At 43.6% G+C, this 24,058-nt stretch overlaps 1 protein-coding gene across 4 annotated transcripts in view; it reads right to left on the bottom strand.

The window, feature by feature from the left end:
* Window positions 1-2,800: 2,800 nt before the first annotated feature.
* C11H1orf116 (chromosome 11 C1orf116 homolog) overlaps window positions 2,801-24,058 on the bottom strand; it is a 38,686-nt gene continuing 17,428 nt past the window's right edge. For 2 of the 4 annotated variants that reach the window (XM_069945365.1, XM_069945368.1), the window contains exons 2-4: window positions 16,874-17,036; window positions 9,782-9,962; window positions 2,801-5,982 (exon numbers count right to left, since the gene is read on the bottom strand). In XM_069945365.1, coding sequence (XP_069801466.1) covers window positions 3,929-5,982; window positions 9,782-9,962; window positions 16,874-16,987 — 2,349 coding nt within the window. In that variant the 5' untranslated portion in view covers window positions 16,988-17,036 and the 3' untranslated portion in view covers window positions 2,801-3,928. Of the gene's footprint in view, window positions 5,983-9,781; window positions 9,963-16,873; window positions 17,037-17,749; window positions 17,773-20,257; window positions 20,436-24,058 lie in introns of those variants that run through there. The other 2 variants (XM_069945366.1, XM_069945369.1) reach the window with 2 other exon arrangements.

Raw genomic sequence — 24,058 nt, 5'->3', positions numbered from 1 at the left:
ACCGGCTCCGGCAGCGGGACTCGGCGACATGCGGTAACTATAAGGGGATCTAGCTGGGGGTCGAGAGCCTGTCACCAGGGGGTGACAGGTCCTCTTTAAATCATAAATCCAGTAGGCCCTTAGTAGGGCAGGGAGAAGAGAAGGAGGACATTTTTTTTTTCTTTCCTCACTTTCAGATAGTTTTGACACCAACGCCCCCGCGCCCATCCGACCACCAGCTCATTCTCAGCTATGATGTTCTTCCCCTCTCATTCCCTGCCATCCACATCTTCCTTTTCTTCAATGTTACCTCATGCTCATATGACAATTGCGGCTCTGCAGTTACCGCGATCTCTCTGCCACTAACAAAAAGGCACTGCGAGTGAGGAGGCAGCAGCGACGGCCATGTGCGTATGTTATGACGACACAATAAGTGAAATCTCAGCTCCAGCACACGTAACAGAGACCGGCCGGAGCAGTTCAGCCAGTGTTTCTGGCCTAGGGGCACGACAGTAAAATTCCATGTCCCAATGCATATTTAATGAAGGCGTTTCCTCCGCTCGAACACACATGGATGAAGGGTAGAGGTAAACCATGAAGCAAAAGCTCAACATACTTACATTTAATTAGGCCTTAACCCATTTCTGTCTGGAAATAAATCATCATTTTAACTTTAAGGATTATTTTTGCCACATTTCAATATTCATCTATTCAATGTTGGCATTGTACAGATACTGTACATTACCTAGTGTGTGCGGAGTCAGTACCTAGAAATTCAGTGTCATGCACATGTCTTTCTCTAAAATTCCTGTGTAAAAGATTCAGCCCACCCACCTCCCTCCCCACCAAAGGATACCATACTGTTAGTCTGTTAAAGAGGTACTCCAACAAAAAAAAAAAAAAAGACTCTTTCAAGTCAATTGGTATCAGGAAGTGTCAGATATTTGTAATTTACTTCTATTTAAAAATCTCCACTCTTCCAGTACTTATCAGCTGCCGTATGCCCTGCAGGAAAGTGGTGGATTATTTTCCGGTCTAATACAGTGCTCTCTGCTGCCACCTCTGTCCATGTCAGGAACTGTCCAGAGCAGGAGAGGTTTTCTATGGGGATTTGCTGCTGCTCTGGACAGTTCCTGACATGGACAGAGGTGGCAGCAGAGAGTACTGTAATAGACCGGAAAATAATCTGCCACTTCCTGCAGGACATACAGCAGCTATTAAGTACTTAAAGAGTAGAGATGTTTTATTAGAAGTAAATTACAAATTTCTGGCACTTTCTGACACCAGTTCATTTGAAAGGAAACATTTTTTCGCAGGAGTTGCCCTTTAATTTGTTTGTTGCCATTGGAAATACCCTTTCAGGACCATGCTAATTTTTACCTTAAGAACCAGATCCCATTTTTCGATTCAGTCCTCTCTCGCTTTGTGTGTTGGCACAAGAGCCAAATAGTGAACTGAGACTGAATTCCCTCTCTGTTCTCCCTATACTTGTGGTCGCACTGACCGGTTAAAGTGGTTGTCTGACCCTTAATAAAAAACATGCTGCTGGTGCAGTGGCGTAGCTACCATGAAGGCAGACCGTGCCACAGGCCTGGACTGGCATCTGGCCCTTTAACTGTGAGAACTTGTGATGAGCACTCACAATTAAATGCTGCAGCGATGTGACTGACAGGGTGAGAAGCCATTGACCCCCGCCTGGCCAGTCTCTCGTGGCCGGAGGCAGCACTGCACCTCTCTGTCCCACCTCCCCGAAACACAAGCGATGTCACTTATGCGCTTCAGGAGGAAGAAGAAACGCCGGGGGACTGCACTGGGCAAGGTGAGTATGTGTAAGTGGGGGGTGGGGGCTGGCTTTATGGGGCCTTATAGCAAAACACTGTACGGGTGGGAAGCAGTTTTTTGCTATGGGGCCCCCATCACTCCTAGCTATGTCTCTGTGCTGGGGCTTCAGGGAACATAAACGTGTATACTTTACCTGTAGCACTCCACCACCAGACCCAGTCCCTGTGGCTCACTGTCTCACCATAAGGAAGTGACCACCTAAGATTACTGGCTGATGTGGGTCACCACTGTGGTTAGGGACTGGCTAAGTGTGCACCTACCGTATTTTCCGGCAAATAAGACGACTTTTTAACCCCGAAAAATCAGTGTTAAAGTCGGGGTCGTCTTATATGCCGGGTATGGTCACCCCATACGGTGGGGGGGCTCAAAAGGGGCCCTATCCCCACTGTATGGGGCGACCGCTATAAAAAAAAAAAAAACATTTAACTCACCTAGGGCCCATTCCCGGCCTCCCCGAGCCTCCCGTACCGTTGCCGGCGCAGGCAGTGTGACGTACACTACCTGCCCCAAAGACGGAGATGGGCGAACCACCAACTGTATCATCGGAGAGGCTTGGAGATGCTCGGCTGCCCGGGAGAGGTTCGGCGATCTCCAACACAGGTAGTGTACGGTACGGGAGGCGCGGAGGCCGGGAACGGGCCCTAGGTGAGTTAAGTGGTTTTTTTTTTAATTTTATTTAGCTGCAGTTAACCCCTACCTGACCGCAGAAGAGCTGCGGTCAGGCAGGGTTTACCATTTTCTGGCAAACCCCTGACAATCTGCTTAAGAGTCAGGGGTCATCTTATACGCCTGAAAATATGGTACTTGAGTTGAGACAGTGCTGAACAGTGGAACCAGATAGTGGCAATGAGGATCAGGTTTTTTTTTTTTCCTCCATTTATGTAGCTCCACCTGAGCCTACTTTTTTTTTTTTTTAAGAGTCCCGATGACATTTGATCAAATTACAGATTAAAATAAAAAAAAAAAATAATAAATCAAAAACGGTTTAATAAAATTTTATTAATGCGGTAACGTACAAGTAAATTGAATGCAATAAAACAAAAAAGACATAAACCAAAAGCATCTCTGTATTCTACGTCGATCTATATCGCGTCTACAAACGTTAAAGGCTTTCACAGTTCTACGTGAATTGGCAGATAGGAGATTACAATGAGACATTTACAAAAATTCTCGATCCATTCATACAACATACAATTATACTCAACATAACATTATAGAACAAAGAATTAACACTATATCTATTTACATTCATGTGTTAGAAGACTGTATGTTACCCCAATACCAACAAACGACTGGTTATTCCACAAGTTAAATAAAATACTTCACTGAAGAATGGAAGAATATTAGAAACAAAGGGGGTAAATATTACAGTGCAGCATATGCAGCACATAGGACCAAGGATAAAATAAAGAAGTGCTTTACAATGATGAATCCCTGATAATATGTGCCATGGGGTTCACAGTTATGTACAAACATCCAGCTGTATCGGGCAGCAACATTTCTACCATCAAGGGATTAAATATAACTATATACATCTTATAAGGAGGTTATCCATGATTAGAATAAGCCAACAGCTACTTTCTTGCAAAAACAGCACCACCCCTGTCCTCAGGTTGTGTGTGGTATTACAACTCCTCGCCATTCCTATAGGTGATTAACAGCTGCCTCCCTATGCACAGTAATGGGTAGAAAGCCACAAGCGAAAGGTGGACACAAAATGCTCACATGTAACGAATACAATGGGCCCATGACTTACAATTAAAAAAAAAGAAAGAAAAAGTGTGCAAATCACAGAGGCAGTCGTTACTATATGGTACTCTTAAAGAAGATTGCCTTTAAAGCCTATGAACCAACAAAGGGTTTAAATATCAATAGAATTTCCAATAGGTTACAATGTAATTAAAAAAAATTAAAAAAAAGGCCTTTAGGTTAACATGATAAATTGCTGTTTTAATAAAGGAAGGGGTGTGGGGGTGTCTCAAGTTAAAAAAAAAAAAAAAAAAAACAACAGCCTTATGGCTAAAACAGGATGACACTATAAGACTGCCCTGTAAATGCACATTATCTTTCAGTCCAGTTCATACAATGTACATTGTTTGCCACCGTTTTATTCCTTTAGTATACCAAGTTTTTTCAGTGCTTCTTTCCGGTGTTCCTCTGAAGTTCCCTTAGGAGTAATCTTAACGCTAGTAATAGGAGCAGATGAGCGAGCATGCCTTGAAAAGAAAGACCGCTTCTCGGTAGGTTCTGGTTCTACTGTAGACGGCTCCAGACCAGCAAAGTCTTTTCCGGTGCCGAGGGATGCCGGCCTCGGCCTACTGTTACGCAAGAAGTTTCCTGAAAACAATGGTTTTTTGAAAAAAGAGCTGCTTGCCTTTTGAGGCTCCTTTTCTATGCTCGACATGGAACCACTAAGGCCAACTCCAGATCGCTCCAAAGTGTTTGCCTTAATGTTGATATGTCGGAGACCAGGAACTGAGCCTTGAGGAAAACGCAAGTAGGATTCATTGGAGGGCTCAAAATGAGTGCTATGCCTGTTGCTCTTTTCGAGGACTTTATCATTCCCTTGTACTTTATCGTCTCTGGTGCTGCGGTGAGCCACCACAACCTCTTTTGGTCGAGGAAAACTAAAGGTTTTTCCAGGACTGGTACTGATCACACTAATATTCTCAGAAGAACCCAATTTTTCCTGAGGTTTCTCACCTTTTGATAAATGGTCAGAGAGTTTCAATGGTACAGGATTAGTTTCTGGAACAGCAATTACTTTCTCCATAGAGCTTGTTTTCAAGGTTGAAGGTTTTCTATCGATAACCTGTTTTGGACTTTTTAAAGCCACATCTGATCCAGTATATATTTCACCTGCTGCATTGGCAGGTTTATCAGATTTGGCGTCTTCTTTTGACTGGGGCCGCGAATGCGATGTGTGCTTCACAGTGTCTGCTTCAATGCTCTTAAAGGAACCTTCAGAGAGAGTGGGAACCTCATTTAAAGGCTTGGGTGATGGAATTACTACATCCTCTACTTTGTCTTGGGTATTTACTTTTACGCTGGGCCTGTTTCTCCCAAAAATACTACTTTTAATAGGATGTTGTGGAGGGACTTCAGCAGTATTAGGGTCTTTCTGAATAGGAGGTGTTATTACAGGCACAAGGTCATCTTTCTCTAGAGAGTTCGATTTTATGCTCAATCTGTTTCTGCTAGGACTTCCATTTCTTACATGAACATCATCTGTCTTATGTACAACAATTGAAGGTGTTGCAGGAATTGCCCCCATAAAATCCACTGTATCCTGCTGAGGAACATCACTTTTCCGGTTACCATCTTTGTAGCCTTGGTCATTACCACCTTGTGTTAGAGAAAGATCAGTCTTCGAGGACCTCATTGAAATATTCTCTTGTGAACTTGACTTAACATCCAAACCTAATTTCTGTAGTGCCTCAATCCTAGCACGTTCTTGCTCCTTCGAATGAGGAACTTTTAGGATTGGAGGTTCATTAGCCTTGTCCATAATCCTTTCATGTGCTGAAAAAGTTCTTGGTCTCTTCTGTGGGTCCAGACTGGAAACCACTCCCGAGCTTGACTTAATAACTATGTGTGGTGGCAGTGTACGTGGCTTTGGTGCAGTTGGGGGGCCTTGTTTGACCTCCACAGATTTTTCTTCAGTCTGACTAAAAGTTTCTGGTGAACCTGTGTCAGCTTTTGGGGAGGAAACCCTTGGAAACAGTAATGGTGCTGGTGTATTAATTGGTTTTACTATAGGTTGTATCTCCTTATATTCTGAGATTGTAGCTGGTCTTAATGGTGCTCTTTCGTATCTAACCTCACGTGCATCTGTGGGATCGGTAACAGAACGTCTCTTATCTATAACTTGAGGATCTCGGAATGGTTCAGGTGGTGGTATTATTAACAAGTCAGATATGAGAGGGTCTCCTGTCTGTGGTCTGCTAATGGCAGACATACTTTTTGGTTTCCCATGCCAGGACTTTGTATGATCCGAGGCAGAATCTGTGAGCCTCGAGTCAGTTGTATGCTTTGAGGTTTCCTCACGAGAAGCTTGAACAATCCTTGGAAAACTGTGGTATCCCTGGGGTATTTTGGCAACAGAGGCCCATTCCTCCAATTTAGGAAAGACTGCTGTTGTTGGTTTTGTTTTATCATTGCCTAGAAAAATATTTAAAAAAAAATGCTTAAATTAGTATTTTTCATTTAGTATTCATCACTTCAATGGCACAAAACTACAATTTTTAATATACAAAAGGAGGAGATTTCTCCAAGATTTCTGCTTCTTTACTTGGGTAAAACATGTAACAACTATGTAACAACTGGAGCATCCCTGTATGTATATTTAAGTTTACTTATTTTAGGATCGCCGTAATTTACACTGAAAAATCCTGTAGATGGGCAGTCTTCTAATGACGCGAGCAGAGTATGGAACTCCCGTAAGCGCTGTTGACTGTGTTGTAATACACCTGTAATATGTAGTCTTCCGGGAGTTCTGTCCTTCACCTGTAATAGTGTCAGGACCAATCACATGCAGTTTTCAGTGTATCATGCTGCGGGGTAGGGTGATCTTTTCAGAACATGTCAGTACTAGAGATGTGCCAGCATGCCCTAACCAGTATAGTATTCCCTCGAGTATCGGGCCACTTGAAAGTACTCAATACTCAAGCAAGTACTGCGCGCAGCTGCAAGAGGAGATACTGTCTACATGGGCCAATATTTCTGCACAATGACTAGTGGAATCCACGCCACCACAAACTGCCCCAGTTCCAAAAGGTCAAAGCCCAACTGGATGGGTAAAAGTAACAAGCCTTGCAAGAAAATATAGAATGCTTTACAGAAACCTGATCCTTTTATTATAAATATTTACTAGACTGGTAATTAGCATCAGTAATATCTCATGTAGAATGTGGACTTGTTCCTAGCACCCAATGTTCTGAGCAGCATAGAACATGGTGTATAAGGAAGGGAGGATCCTGATGCTATGATGGGAAACTAAATTTTTGGGTGTTTAATCACACCCTTGCAGGTATATTTAGACATTCCATACCTGTGCAATTGGTCATACAGAGCTGCCAATAATTACATGATGTGCCTCTTATGTAAGAGTTTGCAGCCAGTCAACAATGTTAAAAGGGCTTAACTTTTACAGAGAATGCTCACATGGATTAAGAAGGCAAAGCTTTTGTACGGATGACACACCCCTTGTGAAGCTCACGTACAATGATCAATGCAGTAGCCGAGCAGGGACACGAAATTACTGACCTTACTTGGATATTTGTCAGTTCTGCAGATATAATATTCATATGGAATATATAAAACATATCATAAGAATCTTTGACTTTATTAGGGTCCTATTAGATGGGCAGATGGCGGCCCAATCAATATTGTAAACGAACGCCTATAACACGGCCCAATAATCGTTTAGCAAGGCCTGTACTCTATGTATGTAGCAGTGAAATGATAGAAATTGATGAAATGACCAAGCGGTTCCATCATTTCCGTGAAGAAAGTCAGGGATTTGATCAAATCCCTGATCCCTTTCAGGGAAATGATGGAATGAATTCTATTATTTCGCCTGCGACATAGAATTTGCTTACTGTATTGCCTCTCTGCTCCCCCAGCCTGTCCGCCCCGCCGCCATATGCTTGCCGGAAGGCGTGCCGCTCTACTCCCCTTCTGCTTCCTCTCTGCTCCCTTCTCATTTCCCCTGCAACATAGAAGTTGCTTACTGTATTGCCTCTCTTCTCCCCCACGCCATCCTGCCTCCGCCGCCATATGCCTGCCGGGAGGTCCAGGGAGGAGTTCTGGCGCCATCTTGGTCCTCCTCCTCGCCGTCTGCCCGCTTGCTGCTGGGAGGTGACAGGACGCCGCTGGCGTGCTATCATTGGCCCACCTGTTTCTGCTCCTGTGCAGTGGTGCCTGCTAGGAGGTATGTCGCAGGGGGTGATATGATAGAATTCATACCATCATTTCCCTGAAAGGGGTCAGGGATTTGATCAAATCCCTGACTTTCTTCAGGTAAATGATGGACGGCACGGTCATTTCATCATTTCCCCGGATTTGATCAAATCCCTGGATTCCATCATTTCACTGCAACATGTATATATATTACACCTCGTTAGTGATGTCCGTGCAGCCCTTGCCCAAACAGTTAATACATCACCACTCCTTGGTCTTCCCGGTGTTCTCCTGCCCTGCAGCTCGCCACGGCCAGTAATTGGCTGAGCGGTGTGTCAGCTCAGACAGGCCGCACTGAAGCTGCAGCCGCAGGACAAGGAAGCCGGCAGGAGTAGACCGGGAGTGTGGACTGGTAATGTATTAACTGTTTGTTCAATCGTCAGCCTTGGCCACACATTGTTACACGTAGTTATTACATGTAGTGATGCGCCATCGGCAGCCAATGATTTTAGGTCTGGACCTAAAGAAACGATCAACCAATAATTGTTTCATTGGCTGATTGTTGTCTCTATTACACGGAGCCATATTTGGGCCGATTTGTCCGATTATTGCTCCGTGTAATAGGGCCCTAATGGTGCGTTTACACAGAGAGAGATTTATCTGATAGATTTTTGAAGCCAAAGCCAGGAACAGACTATAAATAGAGAACATGTCATAAAGAAGAGATTGAAACTTCTCTTTTCAAATCCATTCCTGGCCTTGGCTTCCAAAATCTGTCAGATAAATCTCTCTGTGTAAATGCACCATTAGTCTAGATCAACAGACCCACAATCAGGAGGGTGTTAGTGGCAGTAATAAATCAAATAAATGCACCATATTGTGCTCCCATGAATTCTGCCCAACACCAGTGCCAGCACAGTAACACTAAAAGGTGCCCATACACCTTCAATGACTGACAGCTGAACAATCTTATAGATGTCAGGTATCTCTTCCGCCCGCCACCTGGCCCATCGCTCTTGTGTTGTCTTTGGCATGGGGAAGGGTAAGCTGCAGCGAGAGCGCTCTTGCTGCGGCTTATTTCTTTCTGGACAAAGGGGTCAACCATGATTTTCCATCACCACTAACATCATCTGTCCATTGTTGTTCACAGGGGCCCCATACCACTTCGATTGCCAGCCAAATCCACTACTGGCGACGAGATCGGCCAATCAAATTCTAAGGTTTATGGAGACCATGGGATGCATGGGTATATTGTTACTTTCTTGCAGTGACAAGTGCAGAAAAAACAACTAAAACAGTAAAGCTCCTGTAATTCAGGAATGGGGTGTCATAGAAAGAAAGTAAGAACACCTTGGAATCAGGGAACAGAAAGCTACAGGTGATATTAAAAACTCTATTTGGCGGGACTGGGTTATGCAGAAACAGCACCACTCCTGTTCTCAGTATGTGTGTGGTACTGCAGTGTTGTCATATTACCATAGCCTGAGGACAGGTGGAGAGGGGTTTTTAGAAGAGACCACTCATGTTTTTTCCAAAACTGAAAAGCTCCTTTAAGCAATAAACCAGCAGCAACTCAAAATCTGGTTCTGCAGTGGTCAGTAACGATTAAAAGGAGAAGTCCGGATGTTTTTATAATCTGGCAGCCGGCAGGGGGGTAATTTGATCAAGAGTAGGAACTTACTTTTCCCTGTGCCCATGGTGAACACCAGGACCGGCCTTGGGACCCCCACCAGAAGGCATCCCCCCCCAAGTTGTGCTGACCTCCCTGTCCCGGCTAATGGGCTGGCCGCTAAGCCAATAAGTGACTGGAGCGGCTTCCCACACCCTGACTGGCTGAGCGACCAGTCCATTGGCCGGGTCGTGACGTGTCAGTGCTGCAGAACCCGGAGCCCAGCAGGGGTCCCGTGGCTGGCGCTGCCACTAACTGAAGGCACAGGGACAGGTAAGTTCCTACTGCTGATCAAATTCCCCCCGTCGGCTGAAGGATTTAAAAATGGCCGGACTTCTCCTTTAATTCCATCTGGCAGGGATGATATCTAGTGACAGTACATAGTCTTACCATCTGAAGCTGGAACTTTTGTTGGTTCTGTCGCTGAATGGCTGTTAGATTTTTCCGTCACCTCCAGTTCATCATTGGATACCCCACTATCATCTTCATTATCCAGAGAGTCGATGGTTTCCTCTAGAAACATTAAGCATTCCCGTTCTTCAGCTGAAAGATGATCATATCCATCTCCACTCTGTACAAGAAAGAGGAACATACATACATGTTAATTATACTGCTGCAAGCGGCAGGTGTGATATAATGTGTAACAGCCAAGACATTATTAGTCATCGAAAGTAAATTCAGAGAATGAACAAGATAAACAGCCGGACTTAAAAGTCACCATCATTAAAAATAACTTATGATAATGATCACGGCAGGTCTCACTGCCGAGACCAGCTGTGATCAAGAGATATAGCCAGGGTTAGACCACGATAGCTGTACAACCCAATCCCAGGCTGCTCAGTAATCATAACAGATAGCTTCATTATAGTCTATGGGGGAGATTTATCAAACATGGTGTAAAGTGAAACTGGCTCAGTTGCCCCTAGCAACCAATCAGCTTCCACCTCTCATTTTCCAAAGAATCTGTGAGGAATGAAAAGTGGAATCTGATTGGTTGCTAGAGTCGAAATGCGTGGGTAGAAATGTTGTATGTTGCACTTGGCTCCAAAATAAATAAGGTGCCAAGTACAACATGCAACATTTCGACCCATGTAGGGTCTTTGTCAATGCGGGTTACAAACGGTGTATGCTCCACTAGGTGCCTGAATTAAGTTTTTGAAGACTTTTCTAACTGGATGCTGTTGGACTCTTTGAATCATGTCATAAGTAATTGATTGCAGTAGGAGCTATAGTCAATGTGGGTTAAAAACGTTTTTGTAACTGGATGCTGTTGGATTATGTTGTACTGGCCCACATTATTGGGATTGTGGACCTCCAGTGTGCATCCCTCTCTACAATGGTAACTCGGATTACAAACTTATTTGATTCCCTGTGCTCGCAGTGAGCGGCGGGACCGGCCGCGGGACCCCGCCGGGCTACAGGATCTCCAGCGCTAACACGACCCGGCTGATGGACTGGCCAGTCAGTGACTGGGGTGGTCGTTGCTCCAGTCACTGATTGGCTGAGCAGCCAGTCCATCGGTGGGAACAGGCCTCCCCCCCCCCCCTCCACCAAGTCAAGTAGGGGTCCTACTCCTAATAAAATTTTCCTCTTCCCCTGCCAGAATTTTAAAATGGCCGGACTTCTCCTTTAACATTCTCTAAGTGGAATGTTTTCTTATTCAATAACCTGTGCACTAGGTGTACAACGTAGCTGCGTAAACACCAAACCATATGTACAGGTAGATAACTTGTTGAACAGGGACAAAGGTAAATGATTATTATTAGTAACCAAATCAATTTTACGGCCAATTCTCTGCATAAATATTAAAGATTACATAGAGAAATGTTCACAATATTCCGCCTAGGAAATGCTAATGTTCTCTCTGCAGGTTAATCATTGAGCAGCTAGGCGTGTGCTCGCCCGGCTCAGGCAGGGAATGCACATCTGTCCCCGGGTTCAATGCTATCAATAACTATCAATAGTACAGGAGATTTTAAGAATCTCTGTAATTTTTTATTACGCAAAAGAGTTTCCTTTCGTACTGAAAAAGCTGTTTTCCTACTGCCCCTCACTTCAGAAGAAGCAGGATTTCTGTGTCAATTATGGAGAGGGGAGGGGCCGAGGGGGACAAGTTAACATGAAGGGGAGAAAAGGTAGCTCTGTGTGATGTCCCACCACGAGTGTTACTGGTCTATACACCCCTCCAAAATCCTGTAATCCAAGTAAAAGTTGTACCTAAGTTTTGCCACTAGATGTCGCTACTATATGTATCTGCACTTGTATATTGCACAGCTGTAGTAAACAAGGGGTTATTGGTTAGTTGTTATCTGCATACTTATGAGAGCTCTTTTCTCTTCTTCACCTTTCTCTATTCTCCTTCTCTCTGAACTTTCTTAGTCAGTCCAGTGTAGTCTAGTTATGAGTGTGGTAGTGGAAAGACATATGGAAAGCACTGAGCACGCTGTGAACATCTCTTAAAGTGCAGAACAGTATCCTGAAACAAGAGGAACTAATCCGGTTAGAGCAAAGTTGCTACAAGCCTACATACTCTCTCTTTCAGCGCAGGTGTAACCAGGTAATTTGGCCATCTTTCTCAACTCAGGTAACAAGTTCTGGAGCTTGTATCACCCTAGGAGGACAGGTCACCCGACACTGTAGGCCAACAGGTGGTACAGCGACAACAAAGGTCAAAACACGGGCACAAGTAGTCTTCTATTCTCAAGTCTTCAGTATTCTACTACTTCTAAAGTTCCAGCAGAGCATACTTCTACCCTGGGTTGGGACTCTCAGCACAAAGTCCTCTCTACTACTCTGAACCCTCAACACAAACTCCTCTCTACAACTTTAAGCTCACTCTACTTCTCAGCGCAAGTCCTGGTAACAGGACTTAGTGATTATTGTTCTGGCACCTACACCGTCACTATTCCATCCTTGGGTCACCTCCCTTTTCTGTGGGTGGTGGTACCTATAGTCTGGGTGGGTCACAGCTCCACTCCACACCACCATGATAAGTACCCAAGGGACCCCCTTCTCAGCCCGACAAGTCACCGACCACAGGGGAAAGGGTATAGCCAGTCATCCTAAAATCAAAGCAGGTGTGCCTCCATACCCGTGTGCTTAACCGGCACTCCGACCAACTACCACAGTATTGGCGTCCTGCAATCTTATCTCATCAAGATCACAGACTAGCAGTGACCTTTCTGACCTCTGGAGATTGGGTACACAAAACAGTGGATTCAAACTTCTTTGCTTTCTCTGCTTTCCCTGTCCATTCATCCCCCTCCCCCCTTCATAGGTTATAATGGACTCCAGACCAGTCTTCACTTTGCATTCCCTGTATGGGAACAATATTGTAAGGTTTTTATAATAATATATATATATATATATATATATATATATATATATATACATACATACATACATATACACACACACACATATATACACACAAATAAATATACACAGACACACACACGCACACACACACACAGTGCCAGGGAGCAGGGGGAGGAAAATAAAACTTATGTGTTTTTTTTTTGTCTCTCACATACCTTTCAGACTTGCTAGTAACTCTAGTGTGTTTTTGAGAGGAGATGGGGGGGGGGGGGGGTATGGAGGGTTCAGGTCAGGTATGGCAGTGTTACCCAGTCACAGTATGGTGGTATTGGTCAGGTCTGGTATGGAGTTGTTATCCAGTCACAGTATGGTGGTTTTGGTCAGGTCTGGTATGGTGTTATTATTAATTTGTCACAGTATGGCGATATTGGTCAAGTTTAGTATGGCGGTGTTATATATATATATATTTTTTTTTTTTTTTAACATATTTGTATAATGGGAAAGGAGGTGTTTTAAACTTTATTATATATATATATATATATATATATATATATATATATATATATATATATATATATATATATATATATATAATATTAAACCCCTCCCCCAGTTAAAGTTTAAATCACCCCCTTTCCCATTATACAAATATGTTAAAAAAAAAAAAAATATATATATATATATTATATATATATATATATATATTATATATATATATATATATATATATATATATAAAATTAAAAAAATAAAAATAAAATAATGATTTATTATTCTGAACATGTAAAATAGATGAAACAAACATTCAGAAACAGCAGAATATGTGATATTATAAGTACTATACAGTAATGGAGAGGATGGGAAACACAAGGGCTGACAGACTGCAGGGAGCATGAAGGAATGAGCAGGGCAGATGTGGGCACATACATGCAGCGCTCTCTGTCCGGGGAGAGAGGGGTTACAGCTATGGAGAGATTACCTCCACTGTCCTGTCCCCTGATGTAAGCCCCAGCCTGAAGTGGATCTGCTATGATTTGGAAGGTGAGGGAAACTTCCTGGGTCAGAGTACAGGGCTGTAGACCCCGCTATGACCATACCCCTCCTCCACTCGCGCTCCCACCCAGTACAGGGAGCTCTTAAACCAAAGCAATGCTCTTAAACCAAGTCACAATTTTGAAAATCTGTGAGCTCTTAAACCAAGTTACTCTTAAACAAAGGTACCACTGTATATATAATATAATATGAATATGTATATTCTTTAATATTTATTTTATTTCCCCTTATATGCAATCATTATGCCCTTGCATAGCATTGACCAGTATTATTGGTGATCTTTCCATAGAGTTTGCCTTGCTGCCAGTCAGTGACAGGTACTTCTCCTGTCAGACTTCATTAAACACTGTGATTGCTATAGATCACAGCATTTAAGAGTTTAATGACAGGCAGCTGCATGAATGTGTGTGGCAGATCACACTAAAGCGCCTCCACACACCTTAAAACCCCCTAACGCTGCTTAGATATATACATACACACACCTACTGTACAAGCCATTGGCAGTAGGAATGTATATAGCAGTATGGCTGATGTGAAGGTGTTAAGGAAAAATGCTGGCACTGCAATTTAAACGAGAAGTCAAACGATTTAGAAAATCTGGCAGCCGGCAGGGGTGGGGGGGAATTTGATAAAGAGGACTTACCTCTCCCATGCGGCAGGACCAGCCTCAGGACCCTCACTGGATGGCATTTCCTCCTAACCCCTACCGCCCCCCCTGTGCAAGTTGTGATGACATTATAACTGCCTGTCCCGGCCGATGGACTGGCTGCTCAGCCAACCAGTGACCGGAGCAGCGGGGTTGGTAATACTGAAAGGCAGTTTACTAAAAGAATAGGTATTGTGTTATAATTACATGTAATTGATAGGCACTAGCACTTTATATGAAATAACAATGTATTAAACATTCTATGAATTTTTTACTATATATATGTGCATATGTGATTGATCGTCTACATGTTCGGTTTCTCTCTTTTTATCAACTGTATTTTAATATGTATATTTAAGTCCGATTAAAGATGGATTACCTATGCGTATCAAAAGACAAAGGTGGTCTAGGGTTACCGGATGTGAGATTTTATCACCTAGCTTCACACTTATATTGGTTTACCCTGCAAGGTTTTAAAAAAAATCTTGGATTGTGTAGGGGAGGAAGGAAATTCCGAGCCCTATGATATCTGCCAGAGATTGGAAATGGGGGTGTTGGAAAGAGGAGTAGGTAAAAATGGAGTCATGGTAAGAGCTATTGCTAGGACATGGAGGGAACTGAAGAGGATACTAGGAGTTAATGGTTTCTTTGATTTTACCCCATTGTGTGATAATTATAATCTGTACCCAGTTTATGAACTAGGGACTCTGAAGTATTGTCATGAAGCAGGAATTATGCTTATTCGTGATGTGATGGGTAAGGGAGCAATAAAAAGTTGGCAGGCCTTGGAAGTGGAATATAATGTGCCAGAAAAAGCATGGTTTGAATATATGAGACTAAGGCTTTAACCCCATTGGTAAGGTCTGGAAGGGTTCAACTGTTCAGTTCAGATCTACTGATAAACAGCCTAAGAGGACAACTGTATAGGAAAAAAGGTATATCATTTGTGTACAACTATATTAAGAGTCAAGGGGTTCACGAATTTAAGAGTCGGAGTAAGTGGGAAACCGAGTTGGTGGGACAATTGTCTCCGAATTGGTCAGTTATATATAAAAATATCAGAAATGTATCATCTGCCGCTCACCATCAGCTTATTCAATTTAATATTGTGCATCAAGTTTATTATACGCCCGTTTTTCCGTGCAAAATAAAAAAAATGGCCACACAGTAGATGCCCAAGATGTGGTTATGAGAGAACGGGGTACATACATTTGCTGTGGAGCTGTGGAACTATGTGTTTGAAAAAATAAAAGAGAGGTTCGTGGTGGAGTTACCACAAATTCCTCAGGTTGCCTGAGGGTGACACCTCCGAATTAAAATTGTCTAAGGGGAAAAAAAGACCATACTGAGGATGCTGTTCTATGCAAAATTGGCTCTGGTTAAGAGATGGATTTCTCCAATCCCTCCACAAGTGGGTAGTTGGGAAAGACTGGTCACACTCTATGAAAAATTTTACTAATACATGATATATGTGGATAAGTGTTTGTGTTTTTTTTTTTTTGTTTTTTTTTGTTTTTTCTCTTTCTCTCCTCATCAGGCGAGGGGGTGGAGGGGGTGGTGGGAGGGTAGGTCTCTTTGGTATAATGAATAGTGGCATTTTTGTATTTGGTTGGTTGTATTACGATTGTTCAATCTTTACTTGTTTTTTATGATCTTTGATGTAATTATGTAAAAGTAAAAATAAATAAATAAAAAGGAGGAGAAAAAAAAAAAGATTGATTTTTTTGGCTACATAAGTTCAGCATTTTTTCTTTTTGGGATATACTCCTGAAACATATGTTAAGGTTTCCATCGTCTCCCCCCTTTCCCTTCTTCCTTCCAGACTATACAGATTCAAATCCCTGACCTACTAGACATTGAGGGGCATTAGACAACATTGACTATGCATTAGAGAGGAGCGAGCATGCCCTATTGAGTAGAGTACTCACTCCAGTGCCGAGCTACTTGAAAATACTCCATACTCAGGAGAGTTCTGCGTGCTGCTCAGGTGCCAAGAAGGCTGTTGAACGGCTGCTGAGCATAATTCCCCGTCACTATCAGACCTCCCGGTTCAGCTGAGAGATCCGGAAGTGGTGTCCCACCTCAGACACTGACTGGCTGAGCGGCAATAGTGAAGACACACAGAAAACCGGAGCAGTAAGTATAATTTCCCTGCTTCCCACCCACCAAGAGCGCACAGTCTGACCCCCAGGGGATGAACACGAGTTTGATCTGTAATGAGCATGTGTTCTCTTGGAGACTCCAGGAAAGGATTTTGCATAGTGTTTTAAACAGTGAAAAACACCGGGAGAACTGTGCAAGATCCCAAGGTTTCCTGCACCATCTTCAATACACATCCCGATCCTCTTATTATATGGCTGATACTTTCCGGACAGACCTCATACACCTAGTCAAGGTCAGACAGACCTTTCCCAGTCAATGATCATTTATCAGGGAAATTATTGAGGAATCGGAGTGATACTTACAAATGTAGAATGGTTAGAAGAAATGCTCTCCATGCTGTCACAGCTGCCCGTGCTACCCACACTGTTCAAGGCTTCCATCCCTACATGCCGTGTCCAATGGGTTTTTTCAGGCATCACCCAAAACAGATCCCCAGAAAGGCTTCAGTAATTTGATACCAGGATTCTGTAGGGGAGAAAAAAAAAATAAAAATAAAATAACCAACAACATTTTTACGCTATACAGAAGACAAACAGATTCCAAGCTGAAACTGGGCGGACATGGACGGGATAGGGGTGGGAGGGATTGCAACATGGGAGAAAATGGATGCGGGGAACATGGCCGGACGTGGATGCTGAAACTTGCCGGACGTGGACACTTCTAAAACAATTAACAATAATCACCTGTAAACACAGATGTAGCCGCTTGCAAAAAACACCCTTCCTAAGGGCCCTATTACACCAACAGATTATCTGACAGATTTTTCTAAGGGCCCTATTCCATCGGACGATTATCGTTCAGATTATCGTTAAATCGTTCGAATCTGATAATCGTGCTGTTGAAATGCAGTTAACGATTAACGACCGAACGAGAAATCGTTGATCACTTTATAAGACCTGGACCTATTTTTATCGTTGCTCGTTCGCAAATAGTTTACATTGAATAAGACGTCATTCAGGCGTTCGCAGTAGATACCAACGCAATTGGGAAGAAAAAACGATCACAAATACGTTCCATAGAAATGAGTAAACGTTTTCAGGTCTTTCGCAATAGCGGTCGTTTGAGATCGTTAATCGTTAATGATTATGCGAACGATAATCGTCCAGTGGAATAGGGCCCTAAGCCAAAGCCAGGAATGGATTTGAAAAGAGGAGAAATCTCAGTCTTTCCTTTATTACCTTTTCTCTGTTTATAGTCCATTCCTGGCTTTGGATCCAAACAATCTGTCAGATAATCTGTTGGTGTAATAGGGACCTAACATTATAACATTATTGCAAAAAACAAGCTGGAATACGGTGAGTGGATTTTCGAGCAAGAACCAGATTTCACAAAAGGTTAGGGACATATGGCAGGTAAAATTTCAAGATGAAGCTAAGATGCCCTCTAACCTTTACAGGTGAACTTAATGTGACCTTCTCTAAACTTGTCCAACTGTTCAATTCAAGCTGCCGGGAGACTCCAATTCCACACCAGAGCGGCTGTGACATAATTCACAATGATCAGCATCCCCTTATACTAGAGCGTTACCAATACACACACATCAATATTTCAATAGATAAAACTAGGCCTATCATACCAGGAACCAATTCCATTAAAGGGGTTATCCAGCGCTACAAAAACATGGCCACTTTTCCCCCTACTGTTGTCTCCAGTTCAGGTGTGGTTTGCAATAAAGCTCCATTTACTTCAATGGAACTGAGTTTGAAACCCCACCCAATCTGGAGACAAGAGAGGTGGAAAAGTGGCCATGTTTTTGTAGCGCTGGATAACCCCTTTAATAAAGTGCTGACCCATTGTATCACCATGCTGGTGTCCATGCTCAATGGGCATTTACCACTACTTTTCTGGAACCCATCAAGAATACATGAAGAGCAGATAGCTAGTCAGGATGCAATTTTAATCTCAGATTACTTTACAGCAGCCTCCTCTTGTCACCACAGACATAACAGATAGTCTCAGCTTAGTTTTAGCCCCAGTGGTGAGAATGAAATCCGCAACATATCAGGATTATTTTATAACATAGAAAGAAAAATGGAAAAATTGATAAAAACAAGTTTGTTTATGCTGTTTAGGGATGTGTATCAGCAGGGGTGTAACTAGGATTCATGGGGCCCCATAGCAAAAAACAAAACAAAAAAAAGCACAGTATGGGCCTAATGAATCCTAGTGTCTACAAACCCCCCCCCCTACACACACTCCCTCCAAACAGTACTCATGGACTACCCCTCCCCTGCGGGATGATGCACAGAGCACCTCTCACAGCGCAGCATTCTCAGAACGCTCCGACGCTCAGAGCCACTCTCATGGCGCATTATTCACTCCAGCCACCTATCCGGGGCAGCGCTATGAGCGGCTCTCTCAGAACACTCTGAACACAGTCCAGGAACGAGGGGTGGTCTGCGAGTGCAGTCCGGGAGGGGGCTGGGGTGAATGATGCGCTTTAATGGTCAGTTGGAGCACTGTACCATGAAGGCAGGCCATGCTCTGCCAGGGTGGGCCTAGGCCCCATAGCAGTTGCATGGTCTGCCTTCCTTGACGCTACACCCCTGTGTATCAGAAACCCAAAGTTTTGCATATAAATAGAATATTTTCAGCACAGAATATTGGATATTTTTAGAAGTGTGACCTATAGTTACTAGGTTAATATAAACCTCGGTGAATAGGTCTTTAACATTTTCTGTATTTCATATTGGAAACATTTTGCCATACGATCTGTTGTATTGAAGGAGGAGTTCTGATTCACCTCAGGAATATAGAAATTTGGAATTACATTAGAACAGCTCACCCTACCTAATGACTACAGCACAAATTGTCCATTTACAATACAGAAAAACTGATGAGACTCCTACGCGTGTATATGGGTGTGTACAGTGTGACTGGTATATAAGTGACCTACAGTTATAAAAAAGGTACAAAGTCAGGGATATAATACATTGCTCAAGTCAGACTGGGGACAAGTACAGATAATGGCACACTCAATCACCGAATATTGTGCTGCACACCTAGGTGTTCGACATACAGTACGCTGGGGGTTACCTTCTGCATTACCCAAGTGTAGGTATGTGTTACACAGCCCGATATTTTAAAGCGCAAGCGAGCGCCAACCTGTCAGGTCGGTGGTAGCTTGCTCTTCGCTCTCTGCTTGCTGACAGTGCTATTACACACACCGACACCATGCGGGACAATCCTTAGATCATGCGGCTGGCCCTTAGGAGAGAACGGCAGTCTGCTGCCACCACTCCTATTACACGGAGAGACGGCAAGTAGACCGTCACTATCGTAATCAGGATTTTAGGTCATGCTTTAAATCAACAATCAGCCGACATTGTGCATGTCAGCTGAACGTTGATTTAAAACATGACAAATTACACAAAATGATTAACGGCCAGAACAGCCAGTAATTGGCCGATAAATTGCTTCTTGTAACAGTACCCTAACAGTAGAAAGCACGAATATCATATCTGTAACATAATAGTATCAAACAACCTACAGTGTGTAGCTGGAAGGACTACGGACCTTTTGGAACTTCTTGTACCTCACATTTACTTCCATGAATTACTGTACTGAATTGCTACTAGACAATGGGGGACATTTATTAAGCCAAGGCTCCCTGGATTTATGTAGAGGCCACTGCGCCACCTAATAAATGCCCCCCATGCGTTACCGTCTAACATCCATATACGGACCTTTCACCATGTATTGGTAGTATATTAGTAAAGGAAAAGAGTATCAGCTCACAGAATGTCGGCAGTCCTCGGTGTCACGGATCCACACCTGGCTGGTGTGCACATGAGCATCCAAAAGAAACCAGTGATCCAGCACGTTGCGAGGAAAAATGCCTTTATTTTCAAGTTGCAAGTGGTAACAAGTGAAACACCATAGTGCAGGAACCCCACAGAGATCAGGCGCGTTTCGAGCGCATGCGCACTCTTGTTCAGTGAACAAGAGTGCGCATGCACTTGAAACGCACCTGGTCTCTGTGGGGTTCCTGCACTATGGTGTTTCACTTGTTACCACTTGCAACTTGAAAATAAAGGCATTTTTCCTCGTAACGTGCTGGATCACTGGTTTCTATTGGTAGTATATTGCACCACATGGCGATCAGGAGATCAGAATTTCCAATAAGGTAAATATGTAAAAGCCTTGTGTGCTGTTTACTCGGCAGGAAATAGAACATTGAGCAATCAGGTCTGTAACGTCCCTCCGATAGGGATCATGGAGCAGAGTTAATGTTTAACCTCCAGTCCAGCAGTTAGAGCACACTTCCTCTGGCTTCCTGTGCGCTCTCCTGAGTCATGTACAACGTGAACTTCCAGGACTGCAAACATATAAAGTGAAAATATATGGCATCCAGTCTAATACGGCTTTGTGGTATCCTACCACAGGTGTTATGTTTATATGCACCCCTCGCAAAAGTCTGTACTTATTGTGTTATTATGGTGATGAAAGCAGTATTAAGTTTCGCCACCAGATGTCACTGTATTATGTATTTGGAAGCTGCACAGCTGAAGGATGTAAAGGGTTATTAGTTCCTTGTTTGTCACCAGAATCTGTAGGCCAGTAGGAGTCTAGTTCTCTTCTTTCTTATCATCTCCCTCCTTGCTTCTTCTGTTGCACTGTTCACCCTCTCACAGCGCACATTACATGCTGGGAGGAAGTAAGTCACATGGGTGGAGGAGGAGCATGGTCCCTTTCATGTTGGACATTGTGGAGGAAGGACACAAGCCAGATAGGACCACTGTGGAGAGCTATCTGGTCCCTGGCCCTCTGCCAGGTCCCTGTACCTCAGTCTTAGTCAGAACCCCTCATGGGAAGGATGCAAGACAGTTCACCTCTACCAACTTTCCTACAAGTTAGGCTACAACGCACTATGCAGTGTTAAAACCTCTAAGGAGAGGACAAGCCAAAGACAACCTCAACCCACGCCGTGGCTAGGAGAACTTACAGTGCAGGACAGTATCCACACGAGAGCCAAAGAGCTAGGAACTGATCTAGATAGAGCAAAGTTGCAGCAAGCCTAGAAACGCTATCTAAGGCTACAAACACACACACCGTATATGCAGCAGATACGCAGCAAGTCTGCAGCAGATTTGATGCTGTGTTCAGTTATTTAGATCTTATCTGCTGCGTATCTGCTGCGTATTTGCTGCGTGTCACAGCAGTAAATACGATGCGTATACAGTGTGTATGTTTGTACCCTTACAGCGCGGGTGTCAGCAGGGAACCCTCAGCATTCCGCTTATCCCAGGTAACAAGGTCTGGGGCCTGTGTCACTATCTAGGAAGCTTCAGTCGAGTCTAGTGGCCATAAGGTGGTGTGAAGACTAAGTCAAAGTCAATACATGGACACAGGTATTCTATCTCATCCTCCAACATCCCGGCAGAGCACAGTACTACATGGCTTGAGACTCTCACGGCATCCTCCTCTCTGCTACTCTGTTTCTACGTACTACTCAACACTACTCAGTCAACAAGTCTATATCCTACACTGCACTTTCACTACAGATCTGGTCATTGTATTGTCAAGTATTTGGAACTATTGTCACGTGTGTTTTCAAGTGCTTTATCCAGAGAAACTTTGTAGTGTTGATCCTGTATTACCTGCTGCACATTTTCAAATAGTAAACCTGCTTAACTACACTCAAGAGACTCTGTGATTTCTCGCAGTCCACCTACACAGCACACACTGCAACCTTGGGACACTTCCCCTTTCTGTGGGTGGCGGGTCCTATAGTCCAGGAGGGTCACTACACCACTCTGGCCATCCATGATCACTCTACCAAAGGGACCCGGTAGCAACCCGGCAGGACACTGACCACAGGGGAAAAGGGTACAACCGGCTTTATAAAATAAAAGCAGGCGTGCCTTCACACCTGTGTGCTCTCCAGGCACTGGCGTAACGAGTTAACACCTCACGGTCCGGCTGTATCTCAGCCAACCTCCACCAGAGTGGAGTCACACCTGACCACCTAGCAAGTGACCGGCCGATCCTCCGATGTAACATCACCCCGGGGGTACACCACAGCTTTAGCCGGGGCAGGTTGCTCCATTTATCATCCATTTTAGAGGTTATAGAGATGTGAGAGTCCGTACTGTAAAATCCAGGTTTGTGGCTGAATCTCAGTTTTCGGACAGAAGTCTTCCTTCAAGTCCAGTGTTCAGATTTGAAATAAAGTTTGTTGAAAGGATGAGTAGCTGATTGTATTGCAAACACATGCAAACTACTAGCTCCAAATGAAGTTGGCTTCTGATCGACACTTAGACTCTGTTTTATTTGGGATCCAAATTTTTTGTCCAAGCCATCAAAAATACTTACCTGTCCCCGTCCCCCCACAGCGCGTGACAGCTGCTAATCTCCTGCCTCTACTGGATTCCTGCATTGTCACATCCAGGTGGGAAGTATCCACTCAGCCGACCAGTGACTATGCGAGTGGGCAATTGTTGAGCCGGGATGCGACATAGCAGAAGTAAGAACTAGAGGAGGCCGCTGTGCTGCCGGGGGGATGAAGACAGGTAAGTACAGATTGTATATTATATTCCCCTCACCCGCTTCCTGCACAAATTTTTCGATTTGGTCAGAGTTCTCCATTAAAGGAGAAATGATAGTTGGCCTGTGGTCAATAAATTTGTGGCTTCCGGCCACCACATTTACCAACTCAGTGAAAAACATTTAAACTGTCCAGGAAAATCTGCCATTTGGTGCTTAGTCCAGCATAATACTTTGATGGTGGAGAGGTCATATGGTTTAGGACTAAAATAATGGTATGTAACATAAAGCTATGAATTCTACAAGATAGAACTAGCGGAGACGGGATAAGCAGTGATACATTGGAGGCTACGATAAAGTTTTATTGTAAGAGATGAAAAATCTGGAGACTGTAGCTAACAACCACTCTGCATATATTGCTCCTGCCCTCATTAAAAATTCCAATAGACATAGATAGATTTTGCCTTTGTACATTATTTTAGGTAAGTTTTAGTACATTATAATGGTGGCAGCCATCTTGCTTGCACTGCTTTTAAAAAGGAACCAGTCACTTCCTTCACACTTTACATCTGGAGAGCAGGGACCCTGCCGTTCGGCCTTAAACTACAACTATAGGGGTATGTTCACGCTGAGTAAATTAGGCAGAATTCCGCCTGTCTCAGTGTGCCATAGCCCGTCTATGGGAGAGCACCAATTCCTCCACTGCGGCCGCACACCGCTCATAGAAGTGATGTGTCACTTCTTTGAGCAGAGAGCATCGGAGCGCGTGCTCTCCCATAGACGGGCTATGGCACACTGAGACAGGCGGGATTCTGTGGCGGAAAGTTCTGGACTAGTGACAAACTAAGAAGGTGTCATTCTTCTATCCCTTTAAAACAGGATTCTAGGCGATTCATTTTTTAGGCCGGGCATTTGTTGCATTATCCAGTTTGGCATCTGTTTCCTAATACAGTTTGCAATTTACTTTAACGCTAGAGATAAGTGAATTTACAGTAATAAGT

Source organism: Dendropsophus ebraccatus, chromosome 11 (genome assembly GCF_027789765.1).
Source record: "Dendropsophus ebraccatus isolate aDenEbr1 chromosome 11, aDenEbr1.pat, whole genome shotgun sequence".
NCBI classification, from domain to species: Eukaryota; Metazoa; Chordata; class Amphibia; order Anura; family Hylidae; genus Dendropsophus; species Dendropsophus ebraccatus.
The sequence above is the reverse complement of the archived record's forward strand: the minus strand, read 5'-3'. Positions and strand labels throughout refer to the sequence as shown.